The sequence below is a fragment of the Ursus arctos genome, unplaced genomic scaffold, assembly GCF_023065955.2.
Source record: "Ursus arctos isolate Adak ecotype North America unplaced genomic scaffold, UrsArc2.0 scaffold_7, whole genome shotgun sequence".
NCBI lineage: Eukaryota > Metazoa > Chordata > Mammalia > Carnivora > Ursidae > Ursus > Ursus arctos.
Window position 1 is genome coordinate 79,099,947 of NW_026623089.1, and position 27,691 is coordinate 79,127,637.

General features: G+C 44.8%; 1 protein-coding gene across 3 annotated transcripts; it reads left to right on the forward strand.

Moving 5' to 3' along the window:
• Positions 1 to 143: 143 nt before the first annotated feature.
• FAS (Fas cell surface death receptor) lies at positions 144 to 27,461 on the forward strand. 3 transcript variants are annotated; one of them, XM_057308643.1, is made up of 8 exons: positions 144 to 342; positions 12,992 to 13,157; positions 17,435 to 17,572; positions 18,739 to 18,847; positions 22,886 to 22,944; positions 23,099 to 23,167; positions 24,377 to 24,442; positions 25,783 to 27,461. In XM_057308643.1, exons 1-8 carry the CDS (start codon positions 337 to 339, stop codon positions 26,088 to 26,090), a joined length of 921 nt encoding a protein of 306 aa, XP_057164626.1. In that variant the 5' UTR covers positions 144 to 336; the 3' UTR covers positions 26,091 to 27,461. The 3 variants fall into 3 exon arrangements, with proteins under 3 accessions (XP_057164626.1, XP_057164628.1, XP_057164627.1); XM_057308644.1 differs by lacking the exon at positions 144 to 342 and adding an exon at positions 535 to 699; XM_057308645.1 differs by lacking the exons at positions 144 to 342; positions 23,099 to 23,167 and adding an exon at positions 532 to 699.
• The last annotated feature ends 230 nt before the right edge of the window (positions 27,462 to 27,691 follow it).

Here is a 27,691-nt window from a genome sequence, read left to right on the forward strand (position 1 = left end):
CTCTGCAGTGGTACAGGTGAAGGGATCCCCCCTCTTCAGAGTCCCCAGAGCGCCCTATCTGAACCTTTCCCTGGATGACTGTCACTTGGCATGGGGGTCAGGGGCGGTCGGTGGCCTCCGGGTGCAGCCACCGCACGCGAGCTGAGCAAGGCCGGGTCTTCCCCGGACGTTCCCAGCGAGCGTCCCAGGCTTGCGCGCGCAGAAGGACGCCGGGGGCGCCCCGCAGCTTCCCGGGGTGCGCGACACCAGCGTGGCCCGAGGACAGCGAGCCCGCTCCCGGGGCCCTCACCTGAACCCCGCCCGCCAGCCGCCCGCGGAAACGCCTCCGCACGGGGAATGCCGGTTTGTGCAACAAAGCCTGACCGCGGCCCCCACCCACCACCCCGGCCCCGCGCCGTCCGAGGGCGCACCTTCCACCCCCTCCCCAGACGCTCCCCGGCCGGGCTTCCCCCAGCGTCCCGGCCCCGGGGCCCGCCGGCCGAGCCCGCGCAGGTGCTCGGAGACTTCCGGGGAGCGAGGCGAGCGGCCGGGGCGGGCAGGGCGGTGAGCTGATCCCGGGCCGGCGGGGCTCGGGGAGGGGCCACGCGGCTGGCACTCCTCCCGGGGCTGCTGGCCGGCGGCGCTCGCAGGCGCACAGGCGCTGGCTCTCCAGCGGGGCGCTCCGCAGCCATGTGGGGGACCTGGGCCGTCCCGTGTCTGGTGAGTGGCTCCGGCCCCGCGCCGGCGGGCGCAGAGCGGGGGGTGGGGCGGCCTGGCCGCGGGCTGCTGGGGCTCTCCGTGCCCGCGGGGTCTGGGAGCCGCTGCCTCCCCGCGCCCCTCCCCGGGGACGGCTGTGCGGGGCCCGGGCCGGGCGGGCCGGGAACGGAGGGGATCTTCGGGAGCAGCGCCGCTTGTCCCGCCGCACGTCGGCCCCGGGGCGGGGTGGTGACCGAGCCCCGGGTGGTGTGTGGGGGGGCACAGCCCGCGCCCTCTGCGGCCGGTCCCCAGCGCGCGTTTTCCACTCGCTCTCAGATCTGGGGAAGAAAGCGGCCCCCGGGCAGTGGGAAACCTGAGACTTCAGACCAAACCGTTTCTTTCTCGGAAAAGTTATCTTGGGGCTGAATGCGCCTCTGGAGGCTTGTTTACCTTCTTATCACCACTCAGAAAAAGAAACTGTTCTTGTTTCCCTTCCGGGAATACTTCTCCTTAAGACCGTAAGTCACTGTCTCAGGTCTCTTCTCTCTTCTCCTCTCTTCTCTTCTCTTTTCTTCTCTTCTCTTCTCTTCTCTTCTCTTCTCTTCTCTTCTCTTCTCTTCTCTTCCCCTTCCTTGTCTTCTTGCAGTCTTCTTCGCGCGCACCCATAAGGCCGGTCTGGGCCAGGGCGCTGGTACCTGCTGCCGGCGCGCACGCCCCCGCGCGCCTGCACTTGGCCTGGAAGCCCGGCCGCAGCCCCCTCCCTGGCAGAGTCCCCGGCGCAAGACTGCCGGCGTGGTGGCCAGTCCCAGAGACTCGGTGCATTTGAGTGCCAAAGCCCCCGAGAGTCCGTGGATTTTCATTTGATGGGGACCGGCCCCGAGTTCCGCGCACCGTGCCGGGACCGTGTGTCAACGGCGCGTCCGCCGCGGGCTGAGGGCGATGCCTTCATCCCCGTTTCACAGAGGGCCGGATGGAGGCCGGAAAGCTCAAGTAGCAGCCGAGCTCGCGCAGCGCGTCTAAGTGGCAGAGCTGGGACTTAATTTAGACTTATTTCCAAAGTCCAGGCAAGTTTGTTGATGGCACCTGGTTTCCAGACTACACCCAAAGTTGGAAGGAAAAAGGCAGTGATGTCTGGAACCATCTTATGATTGGGGAGGAAAAGAAAAACAAAAAACAAAACAAAACAAAAACACAATTCACTGGCTCTTTTGGAAGTACTGTGCAATAGCTGGGTTCCTTTAGAAACTCCTAGAGAAAATGTAAGATTCAAAATCGAACTATTTGTACAACTCAGACCGCTCTCTTTTCTTCCTGTCCCTAACCACTGCATTTTCGCAGTGTTGGTTACTTTGGAAAATCTCTCTTAGTTCTCCAGACAGCAGTACAAGTAAGCATAGCAGAATTATCAAAGCCAGGAGGGGGTTACACTTAGCATCTTTCCAGAGATGCATATTTAAAGCACCGAGGACACTTCGTTTTTCTGAAAGAATGCACACACACACACACACACACACACACACTTGTGTATATTTTTATTTGTATGTACCTATTATTATAACATCTGTAATTAAACATTTATTATGTTTACATATAATATATGGCCTAGGAGATTAAGAAATTTAAGTTTTATTAAATAAAATTTTTAAATGCAGACAAATAATTCTTTAATCTGGAAACAATCTGACATGACCCTATCACTTAGATAATCACTGTCTACATTTTATTGTGTATATTCCCTTTGCCCCTCTGACATGACTCTTAAATTTATGCCTTGCGCCCACCACTAGCCCAATAGCACACCTTATTCTTAAGTTTCCAGGCTGTCTGTCGTGTCATCCGGTGTCTCCCGCAAACACTTGCTTTTGTGCCTTTGCACTTAGCAGTGCTTCCTTAGTAGTAGCAAGAATAATAAAACGGGGCGGGAGTGCTAATTACATGGAACACAGAAGCAGACTTGGTTTGACCAGTCAGTGGGCTGCGTGGGTGGGAGGGAGCTGCCTCCTTCTCTTGTCCTCCTTGTTTCTCTGGGGTCCTGGTCTCCGTTCCTGCCTGCTGTCCCTTACCTCTGTGCTTCCCTTCTTTCTATCCTCTTGGTGTTTGTTTTCTCTCCTCTAGTTCCTAGCCGTTGTGTCTGTGGTACCAAGAAATACGTTTGAAATCCCCAAACAATCACAAATGTCTGAAGGAGACTTTGAAAAAGAGTCAGACCTAATATAGAAATTTGTGTGAGAAATAGCTGTGGGCAATGCATCCTTCTCTTCTCTTCTCCTTTCTTTCTTTCTTTCTTTCTTTCTTTCTTTCTTTCTTTCTTTCTTTCTTTCTTTCTCCCTTTCTCTCTCTCTTTCTCTCTTTTAGCACATAGCTCTGATAGGTTTTTATTTATACCATTGAGGCCTGTGGTCAGGCAATTATTACATACTGAATTTCTTCTACATTTCTTAGAGCAGTTGTCTTCAAATTATGGTCAAGGGAAAGGAGAGGGCATTTGAAAAGAAACCAGTGTATTTATAAAGAATCCAATGAAAGATTTTTAGTGGAAAAATAAAGACAGTTGTTTAATTCCTAATTTAATCATTTTCCTTAAACCGGCCTCAGAAACGTGAAATGGGTTTTTTTTAATGGGTTTTACTTATATCACAAAGGACTTGAAAAGTTTTTAGACCAAAACAAAATTATGAAATGTAATTTAAAACAATAACAACCTGGAGGGAAAAACACCAATTTATAAATGATGGCAAGATGGGGAGGCAGAAATGAAATTGGTACACGGAGCCCAGCAGGGCCACTGTGAGATGAAGGAAGTCTCCTCTTGTCCATCTCTGACATACAGTTACCACCCCTAGTGGCAAATTAGAGTTTAATGTAGAAAAAGAGGTTACATTTCTCTCCCTAAGTTTAGAGGGGGAAGGTGAAATAGTGAGAGGCAAAGGGGACCCAGGATTTGAGTGTAAGTCTCTTTGGGACACTAGGCAAGTAATTTACTCCTAAATAGTTCTTACAGTGGAACTATATCTCAAAGGAATCTCTCCGAAGGCTTCTAGATGCTAAAGGGAAACCAGATGACTATAATACAACCGGCAGTTGGAGAAAATGGCCAACATTTAAGAGATGTTTAAAAACCTGAATAAGGAAATCCCCCACTTGAAAACCCCTAGTGAGCAAAGTGCCTTTTGGTAAATTATCTTGGGTCCCAAAAGTCCCTCAGTGAGCACATGTTTTGTAATAGGTACTGAAGACTATTACCTTATGATGAAAAATAATCAAAGGACACACTTAAAAAGTGGATCCAGAAATAAAAAGCAAATCGAAACCAAATTTAGGACAGTGAATCTCTTTCTTCTCTTTAAATAGATATAGAGAGAGAAACTGACCAGATGATGTGAAATGAAAAGTAATTCTTGAAAATGTAAAGTTATTCCTTACTTTATCACCTAAAGCCAGAGTTTTTATATTTTTCTTATGGCCTTTTAGTTTTGTCTACATCTGTAAATAATTGCATGTTTATTCTGTGCTGTTTATAGTCTGCTTTCTGTCACTTCTCCGGGGCACAATTTTTATCTTGTAATTTTTATTGGATGCATTTACAGAGAGAGCATTTATTCAATGAACTTGAATTTCTATAATTCTTATCATTTATTATTTTATTTATTCTTTTTTTTTAGTAATCTATTATTATAAAGAAACCTTTTCTAATTGTACTGGAATCTGTCCACATATATCTTATTACCAAAAAAAACCTATTTATAGAACTATTGTCAGTATCTTAGTGCATAGGCTTGTATTCTTTTTGCTATCTGTGTGTATCTGTTCACACAAGTGGAAAAGCAGCATTTAACTACCTAGAAGGTCCTTTTCATTTTCTGGAAGACCCTTGCTTTAAAAAGAGAAATAAAGCGCCTTTAGCTTCTTAAGTAAGTCTCTTGAATTCAGTCTCAAGCAGGAGCAAGTAATTCAGTGACTTGCCAACCTCTATTTTCTTTGACGTGAGATGTAAGTGGTGATGGTCTGATTAGAGAGCAAGTGATCGTTACAGGATTGGCAGCTCCATCTTTGCCAGAAGGAAATGAGCTACTTTTCCCCTTAGATCTCTGCTCCCTTCTTGTTTTGGAGTGGAACCAAGCCACTCCCATCTTGGGCATTTAGGAACAGGGGTCTATGTTGGACCACCGGCCCGAGTTCCACTAAGTGTAAGGATGATAATGATTTACTATGTGGTTAGGCATGTTGAGCAAGGCCAGCCTTATAAACTAACGAATCCGACTGCAGCTCACTAGGCCAGCCCAGCGAGGCGAGCAAGACCTACTGTAGGTTTTGTTAAGCTGCGAACTGGGATGAACTTGCAAAATTAGAATCAACTTGGCTCTGGAGGCATTCATGACGGACTGCCCTTTGGCAAGTCATGCAAGATTCTAGACTTACTCACTTCTGTGTTCCGGGAGACCATAAAAATATGAGATGTTAGAAACATCGATACTTTTGATTTCGGAGGGCAGAGGTTTTGGAAGAGAGAGAGAGAGAATACGTTCTCAGAGCACGTGGGTTACACTCTTGCCCCTTGCTGTTGCCTGAGCTTCCGTTTTTAACCTCCCGCACAAGATATTCCAAAGTAGACTGTTTTTTCGTATGGAAGTCTTAATAGATTTAGGCCTGATTTCAAGGCCTGACCAGACACTGCCCCAGACTATGTGGGGTTTTTTGTTTTTGTTTTTGTTTTTTTTAGCCTGCATGGTAGTGACACATACAGTAAATATATATGTAAGTACCTGTTTTTAATATTGCTGCCACCTAAATGTTGGAGGATTTTGCTTTCTGTGGAAAAAATGGAAGACCTGGGCCCACTTGCCGCATGGCCCCGCTCTCCTGCCCTTGGTCCCGGTGGCCCTCTCCATTTCGACGAACCTCTCCTCCCCTATTGCCCATGACACGTGGACGCCTCATTCCCGTGTGACTTCTTTGGCCCCCCTGGGCAGTTAAGAACTCTAGGTTCTAGTTTAGGATTTTGTAGCCCTCCCATTATCTGTTTCCTCCACCAAAGATGGCTTCTTTTCCTTCCGGCCTGTTTCTGGGAAGAGTCATTACTTCTCTGTGAGAAGTCAGCTTCTGATTTGCAAGCGCGGACCACAGAGGCTGTTGGTCTGTAAATCTCTTCAGCGCCTCACGGGTCAGTGCAGTGGCCTGCTGCCCTCAGCTGTCCTCTAGCTGGGCTGTCTCCAGCTGTGGTGACCATCCACAGAACGGAGGGCTTGCTGACGATCTCAGAGACCCTCAGTCTTTACGTCTGTGGTGGGACCTGCAGTATTTTTTTTTTTTTTTTAGTGAATCACTACGCGATTCTGAGGTCTGTCACAGTTTTGAAGACTATTTTTCTAACTCTAGCACTAAACTCAAAATCTAATCCCAGGGAGAATTTGCTAGATTCCCTCGTTCTCTTTTATGTATTGCTTGATCACTCAGAGGTCTACACCCACTGCCTCAACTCCCTCTCTCTCCTGGTCTCCCCAGAAACTGGCCTTAAGAAAGAAAGAAGACACTCCGGGCATAAGATTACCATGTGTATTTTTATTTACACGTTTTGAAGAAATAAGAAGGAACGGAATCCTCACTCATCTCTTTCATGTCAAGAAAATTTTCTCTTACTTCTCTGGATCTCAGTGTTTCAATAATGCACCTGCCACAAAATGTCCCTACTACTTCCTTATGTTTCACACAAATATACCAGCGATGCCTGTCATAGTCGGAAATGGTCTTCTTAGAATTTCTTTCTTCTCACGTGTTCTCAATAAGAGTCCAAACAGCAAGCAAGCGAGCAGAAGTAGTCAGCCGAGCTGCTTCTCATGCCATTTACGTCCTCAGCAGCAGAGGACAGGGCTCAGTCTTGAAAAAATTCACTGACTCTTCGGCAGGCATCTGTTACTCATTCTTGCCATCCTTGCATTTTTCACTTGTGTCTTTTTTTTTTTTAATTTGCTGCTTTTAAAAATTATTTTCCTGTTTGCTTCGAGCTTCACTAAGAACAGGAAAAAAAAAACTTATTATTTTTTTTCTTACTTCCTTTTCAAATTCTAGCTTATCTCTTAGGGCAATTGATTCTTTGGTGTAATCCAAAGGTAGTTTCTGTTTCTTCAATAGTTTGCTTAATTCAGGCACAGAGATATTACTGTTTTTGTAACTGCCACGTGACATCTCCAGTGGTTGTGAGTCCTGGGAACGGGACCAGGGTGAGGTATGCGGTGGGGGGCAGTCTTCAATTTCTGGGTCTGGCTCTGCCTGTGTCATTTCTTGTCTTGAGTGACCTGGTTGTCTCTGAAAAGTGATCCATCCCTGATACAGATAACTAAGGAATACCCAATTATTCTCTCAATTCCTCATCCTCTGATACAAGGGACAAACTCTCTTGCAGCCCTGTCACTGAGTTTCAAAGGGAGCCAGTGCCAAGACTCTAGTCTAGGAAGACGTGGGGTTTCTGTTTGTGTGTTTCAGACCCCCACCCCTGCAAGAGACTGCAGTCCCAGCGGGCATCGTGGCTATTCTCAGAAACTCAGCACCCAGATTGGAGGAAGGGAGGTGTAAACCTACTTCTTTCCGAGCTGCAGACCAAGGGTGCGAAGTTTCCACATCCCTTCCGTGCCAGCCAGAACCCGAGCCTTGGGGTCCCTGCTACAGCCTTCTTACATACACTTGGGACTGACTTCTGTTTCTCAGAGAGTTCCTGCCAGACCCCCTCCCCCACCCGAAATATGCATTTGCGTTGAAGGTTCTCTGTCTTTTTTTTAAACATTTTATTTATTTATTTCACAGAGAGAGAGAGCACAAGCAGGGGGAACAGCAGGCAGAGGGAGAGGGAGAAACAGACTCCCTGCTGAGCAGAGAGCCCAACGTGGGGCTCTATCCCAGGACCCTGGGATCATGACCTGTGCTGAAGGCAGACGCTTAACAGACTGAGTCACCCAGGCGCCCTGAAGGTTCTTTGTATAATTAACACTCAGGCTTTTTGTCAACAACTCACTGTCTGAAACGAATTGAGTTGTTTGTGCACCTAAATGGAATAGAAATAATTAGGAAACTAATACAGCACCTGAAAACAGAGCCCAGGTCTGGGTCAGAGGTGCGATTTTTCCCCTGGCCTTTCCTCATTGTGGATTATTGCACAAGTCATTTCCCATACTCTGTGCTCAGCTTCCTCAACCATAAAATAAGATGGTAAGAATTCCTCATGCAAAAGCTTCCCATAACTACCACGAAGAGAGATATATTAAGGCCCTTTGTTGCAGGCCAGGCACAGGTCCTGGGGATAAGAGAAAACCACCCTCCAGGGTCAGGAGCTCTCACTTCACATCTTCATGGGTGAGTCCAGAGAGAGAGAAGCACATTTTCTGACTTGCAGAAAATACTAACATCCTATAGATAATGAAAGACCCAAGATGGTCCATTTTTTAAAATCTGTCTTGCAGCTGAACAGGTGTGTATGGTCCTTCCCCTGCTCTGACATTCAGGAGTCCAGGAGACTGCGGCCTCTAGGGTTAAGGTTGGCCAGATAATCCCGCTAAGGCTTCCGTCGGCAAAAGGTTGCTGACTTGGGTAGCTCCGGAGACAGAGATCTTTACTTATCTTCACAGCTAGTTGCTAATGATGGTGTTGCTAAGGACCTGAGGTTCTTCCCCACTTTGGGCAGGCCAGGTTCTCCTGGGTCTGACCCTCCTGGAAAGCCTTTCCCGAAAGCCAACTCTTACCCACATTTCCTCCAGTGCCGTGCGCAAACATCCTCTCATTCGGGGGCCTTCCCGGACCAGCTTTCTAACACAGCCCTGCCCCACCCTTCAACCTCTCTGTGCCCCCTAAGCTGGCTTGACCGCTTTCCACAGCACGTATCCCTCCCTGGCGGGGCGCCTATCTCTCAAGTTCTCCATCCCCCTGCATGTGATGCGTTGTTTCGTGTGTCATTGTGACTCAGATGTGAGCGCAGACGTCTGCTCAAACGTTATCCTGGATGTTTTGGTGACGGTGTGTTTTTGTTTCTGTTTTTGTGTTTTGCTGCTGTTGTTTTTTGATGAGATTAGCATTGGAAGTGGTAGATTTGAGTAAAGCAGATTCTCCTCCCTAATGTGGGTGGGCTTCATCCAATCAGTTGAAGGCCTTAACAGCATCGAGACTGTGGTCCCTTCAGGAAGAGGAAATTCTGCCTTTAGACTGCCTTTGGGCTTGAACTGCAATGCTTCCTGACTCTCCAGCCTCCTGGTCTATCCTGTCAGATTTTGGACTTGCCAAGCCTCCCCCCCAACTCTGTGTCTCTCTCTCTCTCACACACACACCCTTTTGGTCCTATTCCTCTAGAGAACCCTGACATACCTCACGTACATATAAACTCTATGAGAGCAGAGTCTTCCTCTGGTCACTGGGCTGTTCCCAGGCACCTGTCTGGCACAGAGTATGTGCCCAACGAAGCGTTTGCTCAATTAGTTAATTTGATGAATGGATTAGCGAATATTCCCAGCAGAATGAACAGTCGAGGTTTCTCTGACTTTTTCATCTTTAGGATGCTGGAGATGTCAAACTATTTTTATTCCTCATTTTTTCCCAGTTGGTGATCCTCTGACTTAGTTTAGTCACATTTTTCAGACCTTTAATTTAATCCATTTTCTGGCCTTTTTGGCTTTTCTGAAAACAAGTTTTTTGAGCATTCAGATCATTTCATTCTTTGTGGGTTTCCTGCCTTGTCACAGTCAAAATGCCCCAGTTCCTGCCTGGACGGTTTGGGTTAAATCTTTGCATATTGCAAACTTGAGTTAATGCAACAATTTAAAAGCAAATACAAGCCCTATGCAGCACCTGCCTCACCCCACGCGTCAGCCACCATGTGCTCTTCGGACCGGCCTCCTTTTTCATACTTAAAGTAAGTTTTTGATGCTGAACAGAGTAAGAGCTGTTTCCAGAAATTCAGCTCTGTGAAGCGGATGTGACCAACTATGAGATGAGCTTGGTGCTGCTGTCTGCCCTTCGTGGCCCGTGATGCCCCTGTCTTCCAGCATTCTGCCCCAGCCTTCGCATTCCTCAAATTCTGGATGGATTTTGGAAGGTGGATTTCGATTCCCACTGAAAAACTTCAGTTTTTTCATTTTGTTTTCTTTTTCCAAAAGAAAACAGAATGAGCGGGAGCATACATTTGTTTTAGACCGCTGGAGAAAGTTGACTGGGTGCAGAGTTTTCCAGAAATAGCATCAGTGTCACAACCCATAAACGTAAAATGTGCTGCTCTCCTGAGCACTTATCACCTAAGCCAGGAATTGTAGACCTGCTCGTAATATTGTCTCAGGAATCCTGAGTGGAATTAGAATACCGAGGAGGAAAAGGCCCCTGAGGCCATCGGAGACACCCCCCCCACACACACACACACAGGATTGAGCATCAACTTTCACTGCTTTTTGCTGGTCAGTTTTGGCCTGCTCAATCCCTATCAATCTCTTCTGGGTTTAAACCTGTGCCGTTTTCTTCACTTTCTGGCGGGACACCAGATTCGAAAGAGGAGGGCAAGTAGTATCTTCCTGTTAATCCCCTCTTCACAGCAGTGGGGCTGGGGGCAATAGAAAAGAATTTCTTCTAGTCAGTTGGGTTTGCTTAGTTCAGTCTTCCATTATCTGTTGCAGACAGGACTCACTGGTCTCTTCCAACTATGGAGAGATATTTTTAAAGGTTTATTTATTTTATTTGAGAGAGAGCGAGATTGAGCACGGTGGGGTGGGGCAAAGGGGGAGAGAGAGAGAGAAAATCTCAAGCAGACCCCCTGCTGAGTGGGATCCCCGAGGTGGGGCTCAAACCCATGACCTGCGATCTTGACCTGAGCAGAATCCAAGAGTCAGACACTTAACAGAATGAGCCACCCAGGCACCCCTGGAGAGATTTTTATATTGGTTCCAGACTTTTCATGTGCTGGCAGTATCTGGAAGGCTAGCTGGCTGGTATGCTTAATCCCTATCAGATAGAACAACCAGATAGTTACAGAATGAGGATCCTAACAATTTGAAAGATTTTCATTTGAAAGTCCTTCCCATCTTAGCAGTTCACACTCTGGTATGCTTTCCATCATGTTATTACTTCCTCGCATGTCCAATTCCGTTACTATGCATTAGCTATTATTCTCTGCTCTAGAAGAGGAGCTGATATTAACAGGATGACAGAATTTCCCCCAGATAAAGTAAAAGTGGGGAACTGTCACCATGAAAAGAGAGATTAATGCTAATAAAGACCTTTTGTTCAAAGTTCTTAAGTTCAAAGAAACTTAATATTCCCATTCTATAACAATCGATGTTACTTGTCTTTTGTAGTCTCAGAACCTGGCACATAGTAGCTGCTCCAGAAATGTCTGTTGGGTCCAAGAGGCAGTGAAGCCAGCATATTTAGGCATTATTCCTCTGATCTGGATACCAGTTTCAGGTGTTCTGTACGTAGAATTATTCTTTTTTTTTTAAGATTTTATTTATTTATTCGACAGAGATAGAGACAGCCAGCGAGAGAGGGAACACAAGCAGGGGGAGTGGGAGAGGAAGAAGCAGGCTCATAGCCGAGGAGCCTGATGTGGGGCTCGATCCCATAATGCCAGGATCACGCCCTGAGCCGAAGGCAGACGCTCAACTGCTGTGCCACCCAGGCGCCCCCGTAGAATTATTCTTATTGAGAGAGAGAGAGCTAGCTGTAGCCCGTGGTAAGTTCACCTGTCTCTTGGCTGGAGGGAAAGAACACTATGGAAGTTGTTTGGAGACTCGGAGAAGCGCTAGGTCTACCTTTTGCTGGCAAGTGTCCCTGGTCAAGTGAGATATTGTCTTGATGCTTTGGTGTCATTTTCCCTCTTGGAAGACTGAATTTTAGGAACGCATTTTTAAAGACGTCCATCCCAAGAGGAAAAGTAGGCAACCACATCTCCCTCAACCCTCCCTCCTTGGAGGTGCCGTGGTATCCTGTGACCTGACGGGATACAGGCTTGGGTGACAAAGGGGGAAGGGCTAGAAGGGAAGAGGGAGGGACTTCCGTGGCAATGGTTTCTACATGAAGAACGCTTAGTTCTCTTGACTCAGAAGATGCCAGTATTATTACTATGCCAGAAAGCAGAAAAAACTATATATGCCATGAAAACTGTGAAAAATGACCTTCAGAAAAATCCTCAGAGCTAATAGTTTAAATTCTTTTGATGCTTAGCAATAGAATTTACATATTCCACCTAAAATTTATATTTATGGTTAGAGAGACAAAATATACCTGGGAAACCAAAGAAAGGAATCAATCAGAGATTAGCCCCAAATGCTTCCATACATTTTAGAGGGCTCATTTTTCTAAGGAATTCTAGTCTATAACTCATGAGATAAGTCTGACACAATACCACTTAGACAGATGGACTTTTACCTCCAGAAGAAAGGAACCCCAAATAAATTAAAGATTGGTTCTCCACTAAAAGAAGTTCTTTTTTTTTTTTTTCCTGAGCAAAGGTGAAGAAAATCCCATGAGATCCATTGTATCATTGGTTAACCAGACAGGATTTCATCAAAATTGTTTATTCTGCGGTTACATATAAAAGGGAAGATAGAACATACTATAAGCTAAGTACCAGGTTTGGGAGAAATTATCACTTTTTATCCTCGTAACTTACCGGTCAGCGACTGAGGGTCACCTGGGTCTATACTTTGCTTGAACTGCTGGCAGCAGAGCTGGGAGTCGCGCTGCAGTTGTTTTGAAACTTCATGGTTTTTCCTGCTTGACTATGTTGTTCCTCACTAGAACTTTATGACAATAACAATAATAAATTTATTATTAAATTTATTATTATTTATTATATTTATTTATATTTATAACATTATATTTATTATATATTATTGTTATTAATTTATTATTAAATTTATTATTAATAAATTGATAATAATACCATTCCCCGGGCACCTATTTATAATGCCAGAAATCGCACTAAGAACTTTAGGTGCATCTAATGATCACATGAAGGGGAGATTATTTCCACTTTATAGATAAAGCCGCGGAGACTGGGAGAATTTAAATGACTTTACCCACAGTGATGGGGTTTGTAAGTGAGAGCCACGGTTCACTTTTGAGCCCATAGCCCTGGCTCCTACCATCCACGATGCTGTTTCTAGAATAGGTCGGACTGTCACGTAATGAGTGTGCTCCTTTTCAGGAGATGCGTGAGCAGAGGGACGGAGCCCCGCGTGCATTTAGCCTGTGCAACCGCAAACGTAGCCATCTGGGGCAGCTTACACTTGTCGTCCAAGTTGTCTAGCTGGAAAGTCAGTAAAATGCTCCTCGTGCTTTCCTTTAACAGATACTTACCTCCATCGCCAGACCATGGCCTAAAGGTGTCGACGCTCAAGCAACGGCTGTCAGCTCCAAGCTGTTGAGAGTGCGGAAGAACATTACTATAAGGGAGACGGGGTGCCCGGAAGGTCTGCATCGTGGGAACACGTTCTGCTGTCAGCCATGTCCTCCTGGTATGTTCGACCAAACAGCCAGCAGTTAGCTTGACAATCAGGGTGAGGAGTAGCATGCAGTAATAATGGAGAGAAGATTCTACAGTGCTTGGTTCTCCTGCATTCTAGCATGACTGGGAAGAAAAACAACCAGAACATTACTTTCCTGAGACTAGTTGAGTTCAGCCTTATCCTGCTTGTTGTGGACATGAAGAAAAGAATTTACAAATGACATGTCCCCCTGAGGTGAGAGGATTTCTCTCATTCGTTCCATTTTTCAGTAGCAAAAGAAGACTCCTTTGTGACTATTAAAGCTTATCACAATGGAACTGATTAAAATGTATCATCATGGGGCACCTGGGTGGCTCAGTCCTTAAGCGTCTGCCTTCGGCTCAGGGCGTGGTGCCGGGGTCTTGGGATCGAGCCCCGCATCGGGCTCCCTGCTCAGCGGGAAGCCTGCTTCTTCCTCTCCCACTCTCCCTGCTTGTGTTCCCTCTCTCGCTGGCTGTCTCTCTCTCTGTCAAATAAATAAAGAAAATCTTTAAAATAAATAAATAAAATGTATCATCATACCCATGGAGCTCTGAAAGCGAGGGACCTCCCGCCTTAAGCAATTCCTTTCAGTCAGAAGGTCTCTGACGCCTGCAAAATACATTTGCATGTTTGCAGCTGAAACTAAGTGAGCTAGAAAAGCAATGGACAAAACCCAGCAATTTTTTAACACCAGAATTTTGAAAAGCAAACCCATTTCAGATCAGAAATCCTTCCAACACTAGCAAATGAGAAGCTTCGCCAAATGCGGAGGTGCACATCTTCTATTTCAGCATGGACTAGAGCTGACGACGTTCTGGCTCAGCTATGACTCCCTCTCAGCGGCGCTGCGAAGGAAGAGAGGAAGAGAAAGGGAGAAGCAGCAGTTGCTGCTGCTGAGCAGAACCAGACAGGGCTGGATGCCGGAGCTTTCGCGGTGACGTCCCAGGCTTCCGGCACCCACGCGGCTGAGCAGGCTTAGGTCCTGTTCGTAAAGATTCTGCCAGTGTCCCCTGGCCTCCTGTCCGGTTTTTAATAACCCTCATGGAAAACCCCCCTTATAATCCAAACCATGTATACTTCAGCCTATTTACATTTACTCTGCTCCAAAAACGAACAGAGGACGACTCCCTGGCCTTTTTATAACTTGCCGAACATCATCCGTTTGCCCCAGGACTTAAGGTCCTTCCTCCTATGTTTAAAACCTAAAATGCAAATTCAAACAAAGATATGATGCTTTCTACCAAACTGTCAAGGAATTTTGTCTGTTTGCTTTGCTTTCGTGGTGCTTTATTTTCACCGAAGAAGTGTTTTTGACACTGGTGGGTTTGCTTTTGAGATCAGAACTCCCATAAACCATAATTGGAAGGTCAATTCTTACAACCTTTTAAGAAAGAAATTTGGACATGTGGGTCAAAAGCTTGAAATGTTCATGCCTACTGATGTAGTAAGAAATTGATGGGGAAAATGTCTTTAAAAATAGTCAGAGGAAAATGTATTCGTGACACTCCATTGTGACACTCAGTGATGTGGGATTGGTTAGTTACATTGTGGAGGGTTCAAAAGTTGAATGTCTCCAAAATTATATCATGTTTTCTCATATATTTTTGAAATGAGCCTCAATGTATAAATTCCCCGAAGGACTTTTTTTTTTTTTTTTTTTTTTTTTGAGAGAGAGAGGAGGAGGAAGAGCGAGAATTTCAAGCAGGCTCCACTCCCAACAGGGAGCCCAATGCAGGGATCGATCTCACAACCCTGAGATCATGACCTGAGCCAAAACCAAGAGTCAGATGCTTAATCTCCTGAGCCACGCCAGCCCCACCTCCCCACCTCCCAAAGGATTTCTAACTGATCTGCCTGCTGGACTAACTGACTCTCTCTGCTCCATCTCTAAGAAGCCTTGCAGGTGTCCAACCCACGCTACTCCCCTTTCTGCTTCTATTCCCTCTTGTTAAATTGTAGGCTTATCACTATTCAAATTGCTTCTGAGTCTTTATGCTTATTGGTGTTGTGATATTAATATGTAATTTAACTATTATATAAACCAATGCCATACGAATACAGAGAAAAGACAGATTTTATTTCTATGTACGCTCGTTTGAATGCTTGGAGGATTTCAGTCCGGGGAGCTGCTAAAAGAATTGTTGATGAATGAGATGAGGTCAAAATAAACAGAAAAATCAGAAAACCCTTGAAAGCTTGTCATACAAATTATTGGTATCTGTAAGGCTTTGTTTCCATCAAAAAGAAGGGAAGAAAGGAAAGAAGGGAGGGAGGGAGAAAGGGAAGGAGGCAGGGAAGAAGGAAGAGAAAGAAAGGAGGCATTTTGAATGTCACCTACCTGAGGAAGAATCTGGAATTCTTATTACTTTCTCCTATGCCACAAGACTGGCCAATAATTTCACAGTTATACTTCATAAAGTAAAACATTTATAGTATTTTTTTCAATGTTGCCCTACGTGAACTAACATTTTTGATCAACTGATCAGAAAGTTCTCATCACGTCACCTTATCCAGTCAGAAAGGTTCTGTGGTACACCGCGTACATTACACACGCACACACATGCATATTACGTGCACATATGCTCACATGTATACATGGGTGAACACGCATAAGAATGCACCAAAACGAGAACCGTGAATCTCTCAGAATGGTTGACATATAGATGCTTTTTATACTTCCCCAACTTTTCCAAGTTCTCCATGTTAAGCATGTGTACTATTATACTCAGAAACAAATGTATTTTAAAATCTTATTTTCAAGAAAACAACCACTCAGGGACGCCTGGGTGGCTCAGTGGGTTAAGCGGTGACCCTTGGTTTCGGCTCAGGTCATGATCTCGGGGTCGTGGGATCGAGCCCCGCCTCGGGTTCCGTGCTCAGCTGGGAGTCTACTTGAGATTCTGTCTCCGTCTCTGCCCCGACACCCCCCCACACACACTCGCTCTCTCTTTAAATAAAAAAAAAACTAATTAAAAAAAACAACCACTCATTTTTGATGTTTCGATCAATTGTGTACGTTGGAGGAGAGAAAACCCCGTGTCTACTGGCCTGCCTAGGCATTGTGCTACTCTTATTCTGCAAGGTAATTCGTTAAAGGGGCCAATTTGTTTAGAAGCCAGGATCATACCACCGGCAGGCCAACGAAATCACACTTGGCTCGGTGTTCTTAAACATCGCTATGATGTTTTACAGCCCCGACGCTTCATGATGCCTGGTATTGGAATTTGGTTCTGGGTTTTCACAATTTATTGTGTTCTCTTGACATCTATCGTCTCCTTTGTTGCCTACTATATCGTACCTGGTTCAGTTTCATAATTTGCTTATGTAGTACTTTGTTTTCTTGGAAAGAATGCTACGAGGATTAAGGAAGTGCTGTCCCCAGGAAAGAGCATCAGTTATTTTTGCGGCACACGTGTGTGGGGCAGATTGGACTCGGCCTAGTCTTTTTAATTGGTTACGCTGTGAATAGTGAGATCCCCCAGCAAAGCTTTCCTCTTAGATTTTCCTTTATAGTTTCTGTCTCTTTCTTCTTCATCCTCCATCGCCTTGCCCTAATCCAGTTTTCTCCAAGGCACTCACCACCACTTGACAATCGTACGTTGATCTAGGCTTGCCCTGCTTCTTCCCTGGAAATGTGAAGTCCTTGCAGACCTAGGCTTTGCCTTCCTTCCTGCAGGATCTCTGGCTCCTGGAAAGGAGCATTTAATAAACATTTGTTAAATAAATGAATTTTCAGGAGAAAGCATTGCCGTCTATTGCTTATGAACGCCTATGCAGTGACTCCCTTTATTTGACAAGTAAAGCGAATGTGAATATTACTTACAATCATGTGGATTGAGATAGCCCACCTGATAATAAATTTTGTTATAAATATGTTCATGCCTTCCCATCAAAACGCCCTCTGTCCCGTCCTGACAAAGGAATAGAAAGAGGAACGAATACAAACCTCTGCCCTCCTTGCAAAGAAAGTTGCTAGAGGCATTTCTTCCAGTGCATTCGGTCGTTCTAACCTTTTAAAAAGTATGTACTCCCATTGGTAATCAACCTATGATTAGGCGTATTCTCTGAGTCACTGAGCTTTTGTCTTGGGAGGCTTTCTGCCTGGTGACATGATTTTTAGAATCACCTTCTCTCCCGTCGTATTGATCTATCATTAGTCTGACAATCCTGACTCCCAGTCCCTTGTCATCCTGCACATATCCCACGCTGTTCCACGTCCTTGTCTTCCTCAAGTTCAATGCTTGCTCCGTTTTTCTCTTGGGCAGGCACGCGGAAAGAGGGCGACTGCAAGTCTGAGAGGGGTGAATCAATATGTGTGCTCTGCCAGGAAGGGGTGGAGTACACAGAGGAGAAGCATTTTTCTGATAAATGCAGAAGATGCATACTTTGTGATGGAGAGCACGGTAAGTGTCTTAAAAAGCAATCAGAAAGACCAGTCATGGTACTCCATGTGGAACCACTTATGACGCAATTTGAAATTGGGACCTAGTCTGGTGCTGTGTTGGCATAGAGGAAAGGGCAGGGTGGAGCTGGCTGGAGTGAAGCAGGACCAGGTACCGAGCTAATCACCCGTCTAGACATTTGTGGGTCAAATCTAGGCATTTCTCCCAGAATGACTAAATATGAACGTGGTGAACAGGGCTCATCAGCTGCTATCCAAATTGGCAGAAATTTTTTTTCCTGCCCTGACTGGTGCACTGATTACAGCCAGCAAGAGCTCAGAAGCCTCTGATATGAGGACAGAGGAACCCAAGAGGTCGGTGGGATGCTCCCCCTCCCCCTCCTTTGGAGATCCGTTTTGTCCTGATAATTCCAACTGGGGACCTGAATTTCTATGAACGTGAGAGCCCAGATTCAAATACTCCCAGTTTCATTGGATATCAAGAAATGTCTGGACATAAAGCATTTCTTGTCCCTATTCAGACCCTAATAGAATGTTTCTCAACCCTGGTGGTCCATTAGGATCACACAGGGAGCTATGAAAAATGTCAACATTTAGTTCCCACCTCAGAGCAATTAAATCAAAATCTCTGAGTGAGGGCTTTGGCATTGGTCTGACTGACTAGGTCTGGAGTAGGGCCTGATATTCTGCACTTTTTTTTTTTTTAAGATTTGATTCATTTATTTGAGAGAGCAAGCATGAGCCGGAGGCAGCGAGCAAAGGGAGAAAGGAAAGCACTGAGCAGGGAGGCCAATGCAGGGCTCGATTGCAGAACCCTGAGATCACGACCCCAGCTGAAGTCAGAGGCTTCACCGACGGAGCCCCCCGGGCACCCATGACATTCTGCATTTCTAACAGGTTTCCAACTGAGGTTGATGCTGCTGGTCCACAAGCCACACCCAAGCAGCCAGGTGCTCTCGAGGCACAGGGGAGCTCTTTAAGCAAAAGTGGGGTCGTGTTGGTTGCTGAACTGTCTGTCCACTTAAAACTCTTCTGGGTCGCCTGTTTTGCACGTGCGCGCTACCCGTGCTGCAAAAGGTGTGCTGACTTAAGCGGTAGATGTCAAAATCTCTTGCAGCCCCTGCTCCCCAGCTGCTATAATTCATAGTCTGCAAACTGGTTTTCTAGGCTTGGAAGTGGAAAAAAACTGTACCCGGACCCAGAATACCAAGTGCAGGTGTAAACCAAACTTTTTTTGTAACGTCTCTGAATGCGGACACTGTACCCCGTGCACCACGTAAGTGTTCACCTTTCTTCGATCAAGAGGCTAGATACACCTGGATAGACAATGTCTTCCTCGGGCAGCAGCACTGGCTGAGAGTCAAGAATGGGGGTTCTAGTCTTGCTTTGCCTCCAAGCCACTACATAACTGTTCATTCGTTCAAACGTCCAGTCTCCAAACGTTTATTGAACACCCCCTAAGTGCTTGATACTGTGCATGCTGCCTTAGCTAGCAAGTGTTATGAGCGAGCCACGTTCCTGGCATCAAAGCTCTCAGGCATGAGGCAGAGAGAGTCAAGAAAAGCAATGGTTATGGGGTCAAGCACCAGAAGAGACGTGTGCTCAGGCTGTTACAAGTTCTATGGAGAACATTCCAGCTCTGCCTGAAGGGCGGGTGAAGATAGGACACACAGCGGGAGTCTTGAGAGAGGAAAGGTGTGCGCACATGGGCAGGACATCTCAGGCAGGGGGTAGCATCTGCAGAGAGACCTATGGCCACTCCAGAGAGCAGAGTACCTGGCCGCAGTGTAGTGAGAAGGACCCAGGGCCAGATCATGAAAGGCCTTGGCTTTCATGCAAAAGAGCTCAATTTGGACCCAAGGTTAGAAAATCTGATTGTGCATTTCACTTAATCTTTTATTATTATTATTATTATTATTATTATTATGTTATGTTAGTCACCATACAGAACATCATTAGTTTTTGATGTAGTGTTCCATGATTCATTGTTTGCGTATAACACCCAGTGCTCCACGCAATACGTGCCCTCCTTACTACCCAACACCGGCCTATCCCAATCCCCCACCCACCTCCCCTCTGAAGCCCTCAGTTTGTTTCCCAGAGTCCATAGTCTCTCATGATTCATTTCCCCCTCTGTTTACCCCCCCTTCATTCTTCCCTTCTTTCTCCTACATATCTTTCTACTATTTCTTATGTTCCACAAATGAGTGAGACCATGTGATAATTGTCTTTCTCTGCTTGACTTATTTCACTTAGCATGATCCCCTCCAGTTCCATCCATGTTGATGTAAATGTTGAGTAATCGTTCTTTCTGATGGCTGAGTAATATTCCATTGTATATATGGATCACATCTTCTTTACCCATTCATCTGTTGAAGGGCATCTCGGCTCCTTCCACAGTTTGACCATTGTGGACAATGCTGCTATGAACATTGGGGTGCGTATGGCCCTTCTCTTCACCTCGTCTGTGTCTTTGGGGTAAATACCCAGTAGTGCAATTGCTGGGTCATAGGGTAGCTGTATTTTTAACACCAGGAACCTCCACACTGTTTTCCAGAGTGGCTGTACCAACTTGCATTCCCACCAACAATGTAGGAGGGATCCCCTTTCTCCACATCCTCTCCAACATTTGTTATTTCTTGCCTTGTCAATTTTTGCCATTCTAACTGGCGTAAGGTGGTATCTCAATGTGGTTTCGATCTGAATTTCCCTGATGGCTAATGATTTTGAACATTTTTTCATGTGTCTATTAGCCATTTGTATGTCTTCATTGGAAAAGTGTTTGTTCATATCTTCTGCCCATTTTTTTGATTTGATTATTTGTTTCTCATGTATTGAGTTTGAGAAGTTCTATAGATCTTGGATACCAGCCCTTTATCTGTAGTGTCATTTGCAAATATCTTCTCCAATTCTGTGGGCTGCCTCTTAGTTTTGTTGACTGTTTCCTTGGCTGTGCAGAAGCTTTTTATCTTGATCTTCTGATTAACTGGGTGATTTTGAGCAGGTCACTGAACCTCTCTGAGCATCCGTTCCCTCACTCATGGGAAGCAAACAGTGTTCACATCTCCTATCCACCTCATTTCTGTGAAGCTCAGACTGGATGATATGTGTTGTAAAGTAGCTTGTGCTCCGTAAGATATTGTGTGGTACCAATATAAACATTCAGGATTATATTCATGTGCCTCTCCCCAAACTTGTATTTCACCTTGGGAAACTTTCAGGAGTTCACCTAGTTGACTTGAGAAGTAGGGACATGATGCCGTCTGTCTCTTATTGACTAGAAATTTAAAATTATGTGCAGTTAACCTATTCTCTCCCTTCTAGCTCCCACCCCCCACCCCATGGCTGAGAGTGACTCATGATGACAGCATAAGTAGGGACTGCAGGGGAGGGACTAATGTGCTATAATAATAATAATAATAATAATAATAATAATAATACATTGACCCTTAAACAACATGTGTGTGAACTGTGCAGGTCCACTTATATGTGGTTTCTTTCATTAAGTACAGTACAGCACTGTAAATGTATTTTCTCTTCCTTATGATTTTAATTTTTTAATTTTAATTTTTTTTAAAGATTTTATTTATTTATTTGACAGAGAGAGAGACAGCCAGTGAGAGAGGGAACACAAGCAGGGGGAGTGGGAGAGGAAGAACAGGTTTCCAGCAGAGCAGGGATCCCGACGTGGGGCTCGATCCCAGGACCCTGGGATCACACCCTGAGCCGAAGGCAGATGCTTAACTACTGAGCCACCCAGGTGCCCCTTTATTTTTATTTTTTAAAGAGAGAGAGAGAGCATGAGCAGGGTGGGGAGGATAGGGGCAGAGTGAGAGCGAGAGAGAATCCCAAGCAGGCTCCATGCCCAGCTCAGAGCCCAACATAGGGCTCCATCTCACGACCCTGAGATCATGACCTGAGCTGAAATCAAGAGTTAGATGCTCAACCCACTGAGCCACCCAGCTGCCCCTTCCTTATGATTTTTAAGTAACATTTTCCTTTCTCTAGCTTACTTCATTGAAAGAATACAGTATAGAATGCATGTAATATACAGAATGTGTTAATTGACCATTTGTGTTATCAGGACGCCTTCGGTCAACAGTATGCTATTAGTAGTCAAGTTTTGAGAGAGTCAACCCCCACATTGTTCAAGGGTCCACTGTAATAATAGTTCTAAATACCTCATAGTCTCAATTTAATTTTCTTCTCATCATAACCCTCCTTGTTATTGTAATGTAGTCTCCTTGTTATTGATGAGAAAACAGGCTCGCGGTGGTTAAGTGACATACCCAAGCTCACGGGGTTAGGGAATGGGCTAAACCAGGCTATCATTTAGACAAGCTGACAATCTGACTGTCCGAAGGAAACCCCAGGATTCTCCTCCTGAGTGTTCTGATCACCACCTGATGCTGAGAGGGGAAACCTCGGAGGGTTGGCTGGGTAAGCTTTCTAAGCAGTATCGTGGGCAGGGGCTGCTGTCCATTCATTTAATTGTTCAGTGGGAATGTTTTGAAATAGCTTTGGGCAGTTCATGATTTTAAGAGCGTAGTTTACCACCAATCTCAAATCTTTGTTTCATCCTTTTTCCTATTTGTCAATATTTTATTACTTTCCTTTAACACTTGGTATTTTATTTTTTAAAAGATTTTATTTATTTATTTGAGAGAGAGAGAGAGAAAGCACGAGCAGGGGGAGGGGCAGAGGGAGAAGGACAAGCAGACTCCGTGCTGAGCAGGGAGCCCGATGTGGGACCCGATCCGCATGATGTGGGATCATGACCTGAGCTGAAGGCAGAAGCTTCACCAACTGAGCCACCCAGGTGCCCCAACTCTTGGTATTTTAAAACGAACGTAGTTACTCTTTGGGACATTTCTCATTCAAACATCCAAATTATGTTATGAATTTGTACCAACTTTAGATGCTAATCTAGCAATATTTGAGGGATGATGTTTGCCAGAGACGCAAATATGAATGAAATGGCCCTGGTTTTAGAATGTGTCATTGCAGATGATCAAGGAGTCAGTCCACCAGGCTTTTTGAATTTCCTCTGTATTTTATTAAAGATTTTATTTATTTATTTTGAGAGAGAGAGAGGGACACACACACACACAGACATGCGTGTGGTGGGGGGAGGGGCAGGGGCAGAGGGAGAGAGATTCCCAAGCAGACTCCATGCTGAGTGCAGGAGCCCGATGTGGGGCTTGATCTCACAACCCCGAGATCATGACCTGAGCCAAAACCAAGAGCTGAACGCTTAAGCGACTGAGAGGCGCCCCAGTTAGTGTTTTGGTTTTTTTGTGTGTTTTTTTTTTAGGTGTGAACACGGAATCCTTGAGAGCTGCACACCAACCAGCAACACCAAATGCAAAGAAGGTTATTATTTCTTTTTATGATGACAATCTCCCCTCTCTCATCCCTACTGTAAAATATGAAGAAAAGCCAATCCCTTTTGATTCTTTGAGAGTACTCTGTTTAATCTTAAAGATTTCTTATTTTCACATTCAATGTTCAATGTTTCTACCTACAGGATCCAGCTCCAAATTTCTGTGGTTTTGTGTCCTAATCCCGATTCTAGTAGCTGCACTAATATGTTGGTGTAAGTTCTTACTTTGTTCAAACAACTGCAGATTGAGATAATTTGGGAAGTAGTTATTCACAAGAATTCCCCTCTGTCTCCTACCCATATGAATGCTCCTGCCAGGTAGGTACTTCTGTTATATTGTTAAATTCCCGCCACGAAATGCCCCCCCGAGAACGGATAAGAACTAGATAATATCACCCGTCGGCTACTGTTTTTGAGCAATCATTCTGGGGCTCAGAACGGATATTCACATCCTCCTTATGAACAAGGGTATGTTTTCACCCCAGCAGCAGCTGAGCTGGTCAGGAATCAGATGGAATCCTTGACTGCTCGTTGAGATGGCCCCATAAAGAGCACGAGGAGCAAGGATCTTCCTGGGAAAGATTGCAGAGAACACTTGATTGCAGGTCCTCTCTGTGCCTCCCTCTCCCTTGTTCAGGCTCCATTGTTTTTGTGTTTTTATTATTATTTCTCCACCTTAACTTAAAATACTGTGGCAATGGAATCTATGCTAGGGTTATTTAGCAAAGTCAACAGGTAAGCCCAAATGGGCATCATCATGATGACCATAGAAAAATCCCTTGAAATCACTCCTAAAACACAGAGGGGTGTCAAGTTTTAATAACTCGGAGGTATCTAATTTTTCCTTCTCCGTTGGAACCCATCACTGTTTCTCCAGGTCAGGTGAAGATAAAGAGGTCACCTTGCCTTTAGAAGCTAAAAACACACGCTCAGTGCTTAAACACGATCATTGTGCTTGGAGATGTGTCCACTTGTTTCTTTCATTTCATACTGACTTCAAGGCACACACGCACTGAGTGTGTGCACTGTAGGGATTTGTATGTACTTGAATTTCTGGGCCTTCAATGCCAACTTTCCGTATCCTTTGGCTTCTGCGTCCTACCACAGGCACGTCCCCCAATTCCATTCTGGTGACAGGGACTAGTGGTGGCCAAATGATAAGTCAAAAGCCAGCTTCATGCTATAGGCCCGTGTGTGATCACGGGATGGCTCCATCAAAATGTGACATATCTCTAGAACATTTGACCTCGCGGGGTGGGATTTCCAAAATCAGGACAATGGGTCCTCTTGGGGTGTTGGTCACTTTAAGTTTCAGCGAATTTCTCCTTCCTTCTCCCACTTCTTTTAGTGCGAGAGTCTGTTCTCACGGGCTTCCTACCAGGCTGAGATGTGAGTCTGACAGAAATGTCTTTAATCTTCCAGGGATGTTAAGACGGCGCAGGAAGAAAAGCAATGAAGTCCTTCGATCCACAGGCTCAACCACTGTAGGTGTTGAAGCATGCATCTGCTTCCTTCAGAAAATGGAGAGAGTCATAATTCAGCTTTGTTTTTGCTCCTTATTTTCAAACAAACGTTTATCTTGAGTGCGTGTGCACGGGTTAGAGGGGCATCAAGAACGGACGAAGATTTGGTGCCCAGTTTAGAGGACCTTTCTACACAAAGAGCATGAGAGTCAATTAACAAAGAGTAGGAGAGGGCTAAGCTAAGACTCCTTAGTTTCTGGCAAGCCTGGAATTTTGCAGAATAAAAATTTGATGGGGAAAAGAATCCTTAATCACGTCATCTAGCTAATCTTATACATCAAGCTACTGATTGTACGTCCTTCAGTATTAAGGAAGAATTAGACAATTACATTTAGAATATTATAAATATATTTTAATTTATCTTGCTCCTTCCCTCTGCTTTTTGTCTCCCCCAGGAAATGATGCCAATAAATTTTGCAGGTAAGGCTTCTATCATTCTGTTTCACAGAGATGGCTTCCTTGGGAGTTAACAGGCCAATTTCAGAGTAAAATAATGTTGCTAATTTCGGTGACATCTTGTGAGGTCTCTTCCTCGAGCTTATAGCTCCTTGGGCTCACCATCAAGGGTTTAGCAGACAGTGTGTTTGAATGTATAACTAATACTCATAGTTAAAAATAAATGGGATAGCAATCGGAGACTTAGGAGAATTTTCCTTCACAAACAGGTGTATTATAGAACTCCTGCTTAAATTGATTTAGGGCACTGGGTGTTATACGCAACTAATGAATCATTGAACTTTACATCAAAAACCAGGGATGTACTGTATGGTGACTAACATAATATAATAAAAATATTATTATGGAAAAATAAAAAATTAAAAAAAAATTTTAAAAGGGAAAAAAAGTAAATTGATTTAGGGGCTAAATAAGCTGAATTGTAGGTGTGGTTAATCCTGGTGTATTCCTGGCTCTGGTGTATCACGTGATTCCATTCAGTCGTGCTGCTCTCTGCCTGTGAGTCAGAGAGAAGATCCTAAAGTCTTTGCCTGCCTTTTAGGTTTGTGGGTCACTAATCATCAGATCCATAAAGAACATTAGAGGTGATCTTTTCCAACCCTCTTATTTTATAGCCAAGAAAAGAAGATAGAGAGATGTCATATATCTTGCCCACGTCATAGAGCAAAGTACTGGGGACCCAGGAGGGGCTGGGATTAGAGCTCGGGGCGGGGGGAGGATTCTGTTTTCATTTTCCCCTGACCAGTTCTTCCAATCTCTAGGACTGAGCCCGTATTCTTAATACTATTAGAAGAGAAATAAACATGGTTTTCAATAATGAGAATTCCATTCAGAAAAACAAATTTTCAGAGACTGTCCTCTATTTTTCAGACATCGACCTGAGTAAATATATCACTAGTGTTTCTGAACAAATGACAATAACTCAAGTCAGAGAATTTGTTCGGAAGAATGGTATCAACGAAGCCAAGATAGATGAGATCAAGAATGACAATCTCCAAGACACAGCGGAACAGAAAGTCCAGTTGCTCCGTAATTGGTACCAACTCCACGGGAGGAAAGATGCATATTGCAATTTAATTAGAGGCCTCAGAAAAGCCAATTTCTGTGCACTAGCAGAGAGAATTGAAGAAATGATCCAGAGAGACATTACTAGCTAACTTGAAAATGGAAACTTCAAACATGAAAATAGAAGACAAAGCTTGGCCAAAAGTGGAAAACAACTCACTCCGTCCTGAGTATATACGAGTCAATAGAAAGAAAAAGTAGTGTTTGAGTAAGTTCCGACCAGCTGTGGACCATAAACGTTGCTTGGCTTTTTACAGGGTGTGCATTTCACCTGTTAGATGTGTAGAGCTAGTATGTTTACAGGTCCTGAAGGTCTCAGGAGTCTGACCTCAAGATTGCCGGGAAGACAGACAGGGTTAATAGTAAAAGCAATGTCGCAGTATGTGTGCAAGTTGCGTGCAAAGGACAAAAGACAAGGAGCACGCTCTAGTGTCTAACGAGAGGGTGTGGGTAGGAGCGGAATCGGCGTTCGGGAATGCAAATGTCTCCCCGCAGGTCGACTCCATTCCATGAGTCAACAGAAGCTGAGACTTTTTGTTGCAATGTCACAATCACTGGCAAGGCTACTTGGTTTCTGCATGACCTCTCCAGCTCCACGATGACTCCAGAGACTGCACCATGTCTGTGAATTTCGCAACCCCCAGAGGACAGGATCCGAGGCAAGCTCGCGTGTACATCTGAGTGCAGAATTTGATAAGGGTCTATCTCAAAGATCTTTGCACAGATCATGGGCATTTCCGTGTGAAATATTTCAATTTTGAATTCACGCAGGAAAGGCAGACTGACTTACAAGGCTTGGATATTTTCTACTCGGATGCCATTTTACTGGATCGAGATAATCCACTTATTTCTCAGGAAAGTCGTACTGGGGCTTTGTTGCCTCTCCGTTCTCTCTCTGGTATGTATCTTGATTGTACATCTTCACACCCAGAACTGCTGCCTAGCAAACACATAATGATCCCCTAAAAGCCAGGGCTGCCTGTAGAAACTTCTAGCCTGTTTTGGAGAGACTACTGCTCTTTCAGAAGGTGGCTCTGCAGCATATCGGGAACCCAGCAACCCACAGAAGTTGACAATGTAGATTCTTATTTTGTCCTGTTCTTCCCAAAATGCTCAGTCACCTCCCATGTGACCTCTGTCACTACAAGGGCAGCGCATACACAGCAAGGGTGAAGTCATCTCCAGGCTTTAGGGACGCCCTTGTTACTCCCTGTCGCTTCTGACACAAACAAGCCCCTCTCCCCTCTGCTCCTTCCTCCCCTTTTCCATTTAAACACGTCTAGAAGTTTGTGTTAAATAGGAATCTTAATAAATACTATTTTTATTTATATGGATATAAATGGAAGACAGGTAAAACAAAAAAGGCAGATATTTAGAACCACCTAATGGGCCTCCATCAATGGCAGATATTTTTTCCTTATATTTGGAAATATAAAATATTTCATTAAAATCACATTTTGGGAGTTTCTGGTTATCTCTTTTCTGGTGGGGCCTTGCTTTTTGTTTTTGTTTCCCTGTCCTCTAACTGTTGCTAAATGTAACCTGGTTATGAATCGCTGATTCTCTCTTGGGTCTCTCAGAAAGTACTTCCTTTCTAAAGCCCTCTTAGTAGTTACTTAATTCCCTCCGTAGGCTGTTACTGCCAAGAACACCTCTCCCAAATAGCACATAATTATTTGTTATGGGAGGGTAT

Bases quoted from the DNA above. Each gene is read 5' to 3' on its own strand.
- FAS (XM_057308644.1), top strand. From the start codon at position 670: ATGTGGGGGACCTGGGCCGTCCCGTGTCTG. The intron at 13,158-17,434 runs GTATGTTCGACC...TCTCTTGGGCAG, and splicing joins CTGTCAGCCATGTCCTCCTG to GCACGCGGAAAGAGGGCGAC. The intron at 24,443-25,782 runs GTGTTGAAGCAT...ACAAATTTTCAG, and splicing joins CACAGGCTCAACCACTGTAG to AGACTGTCCTCTATTTTTCA.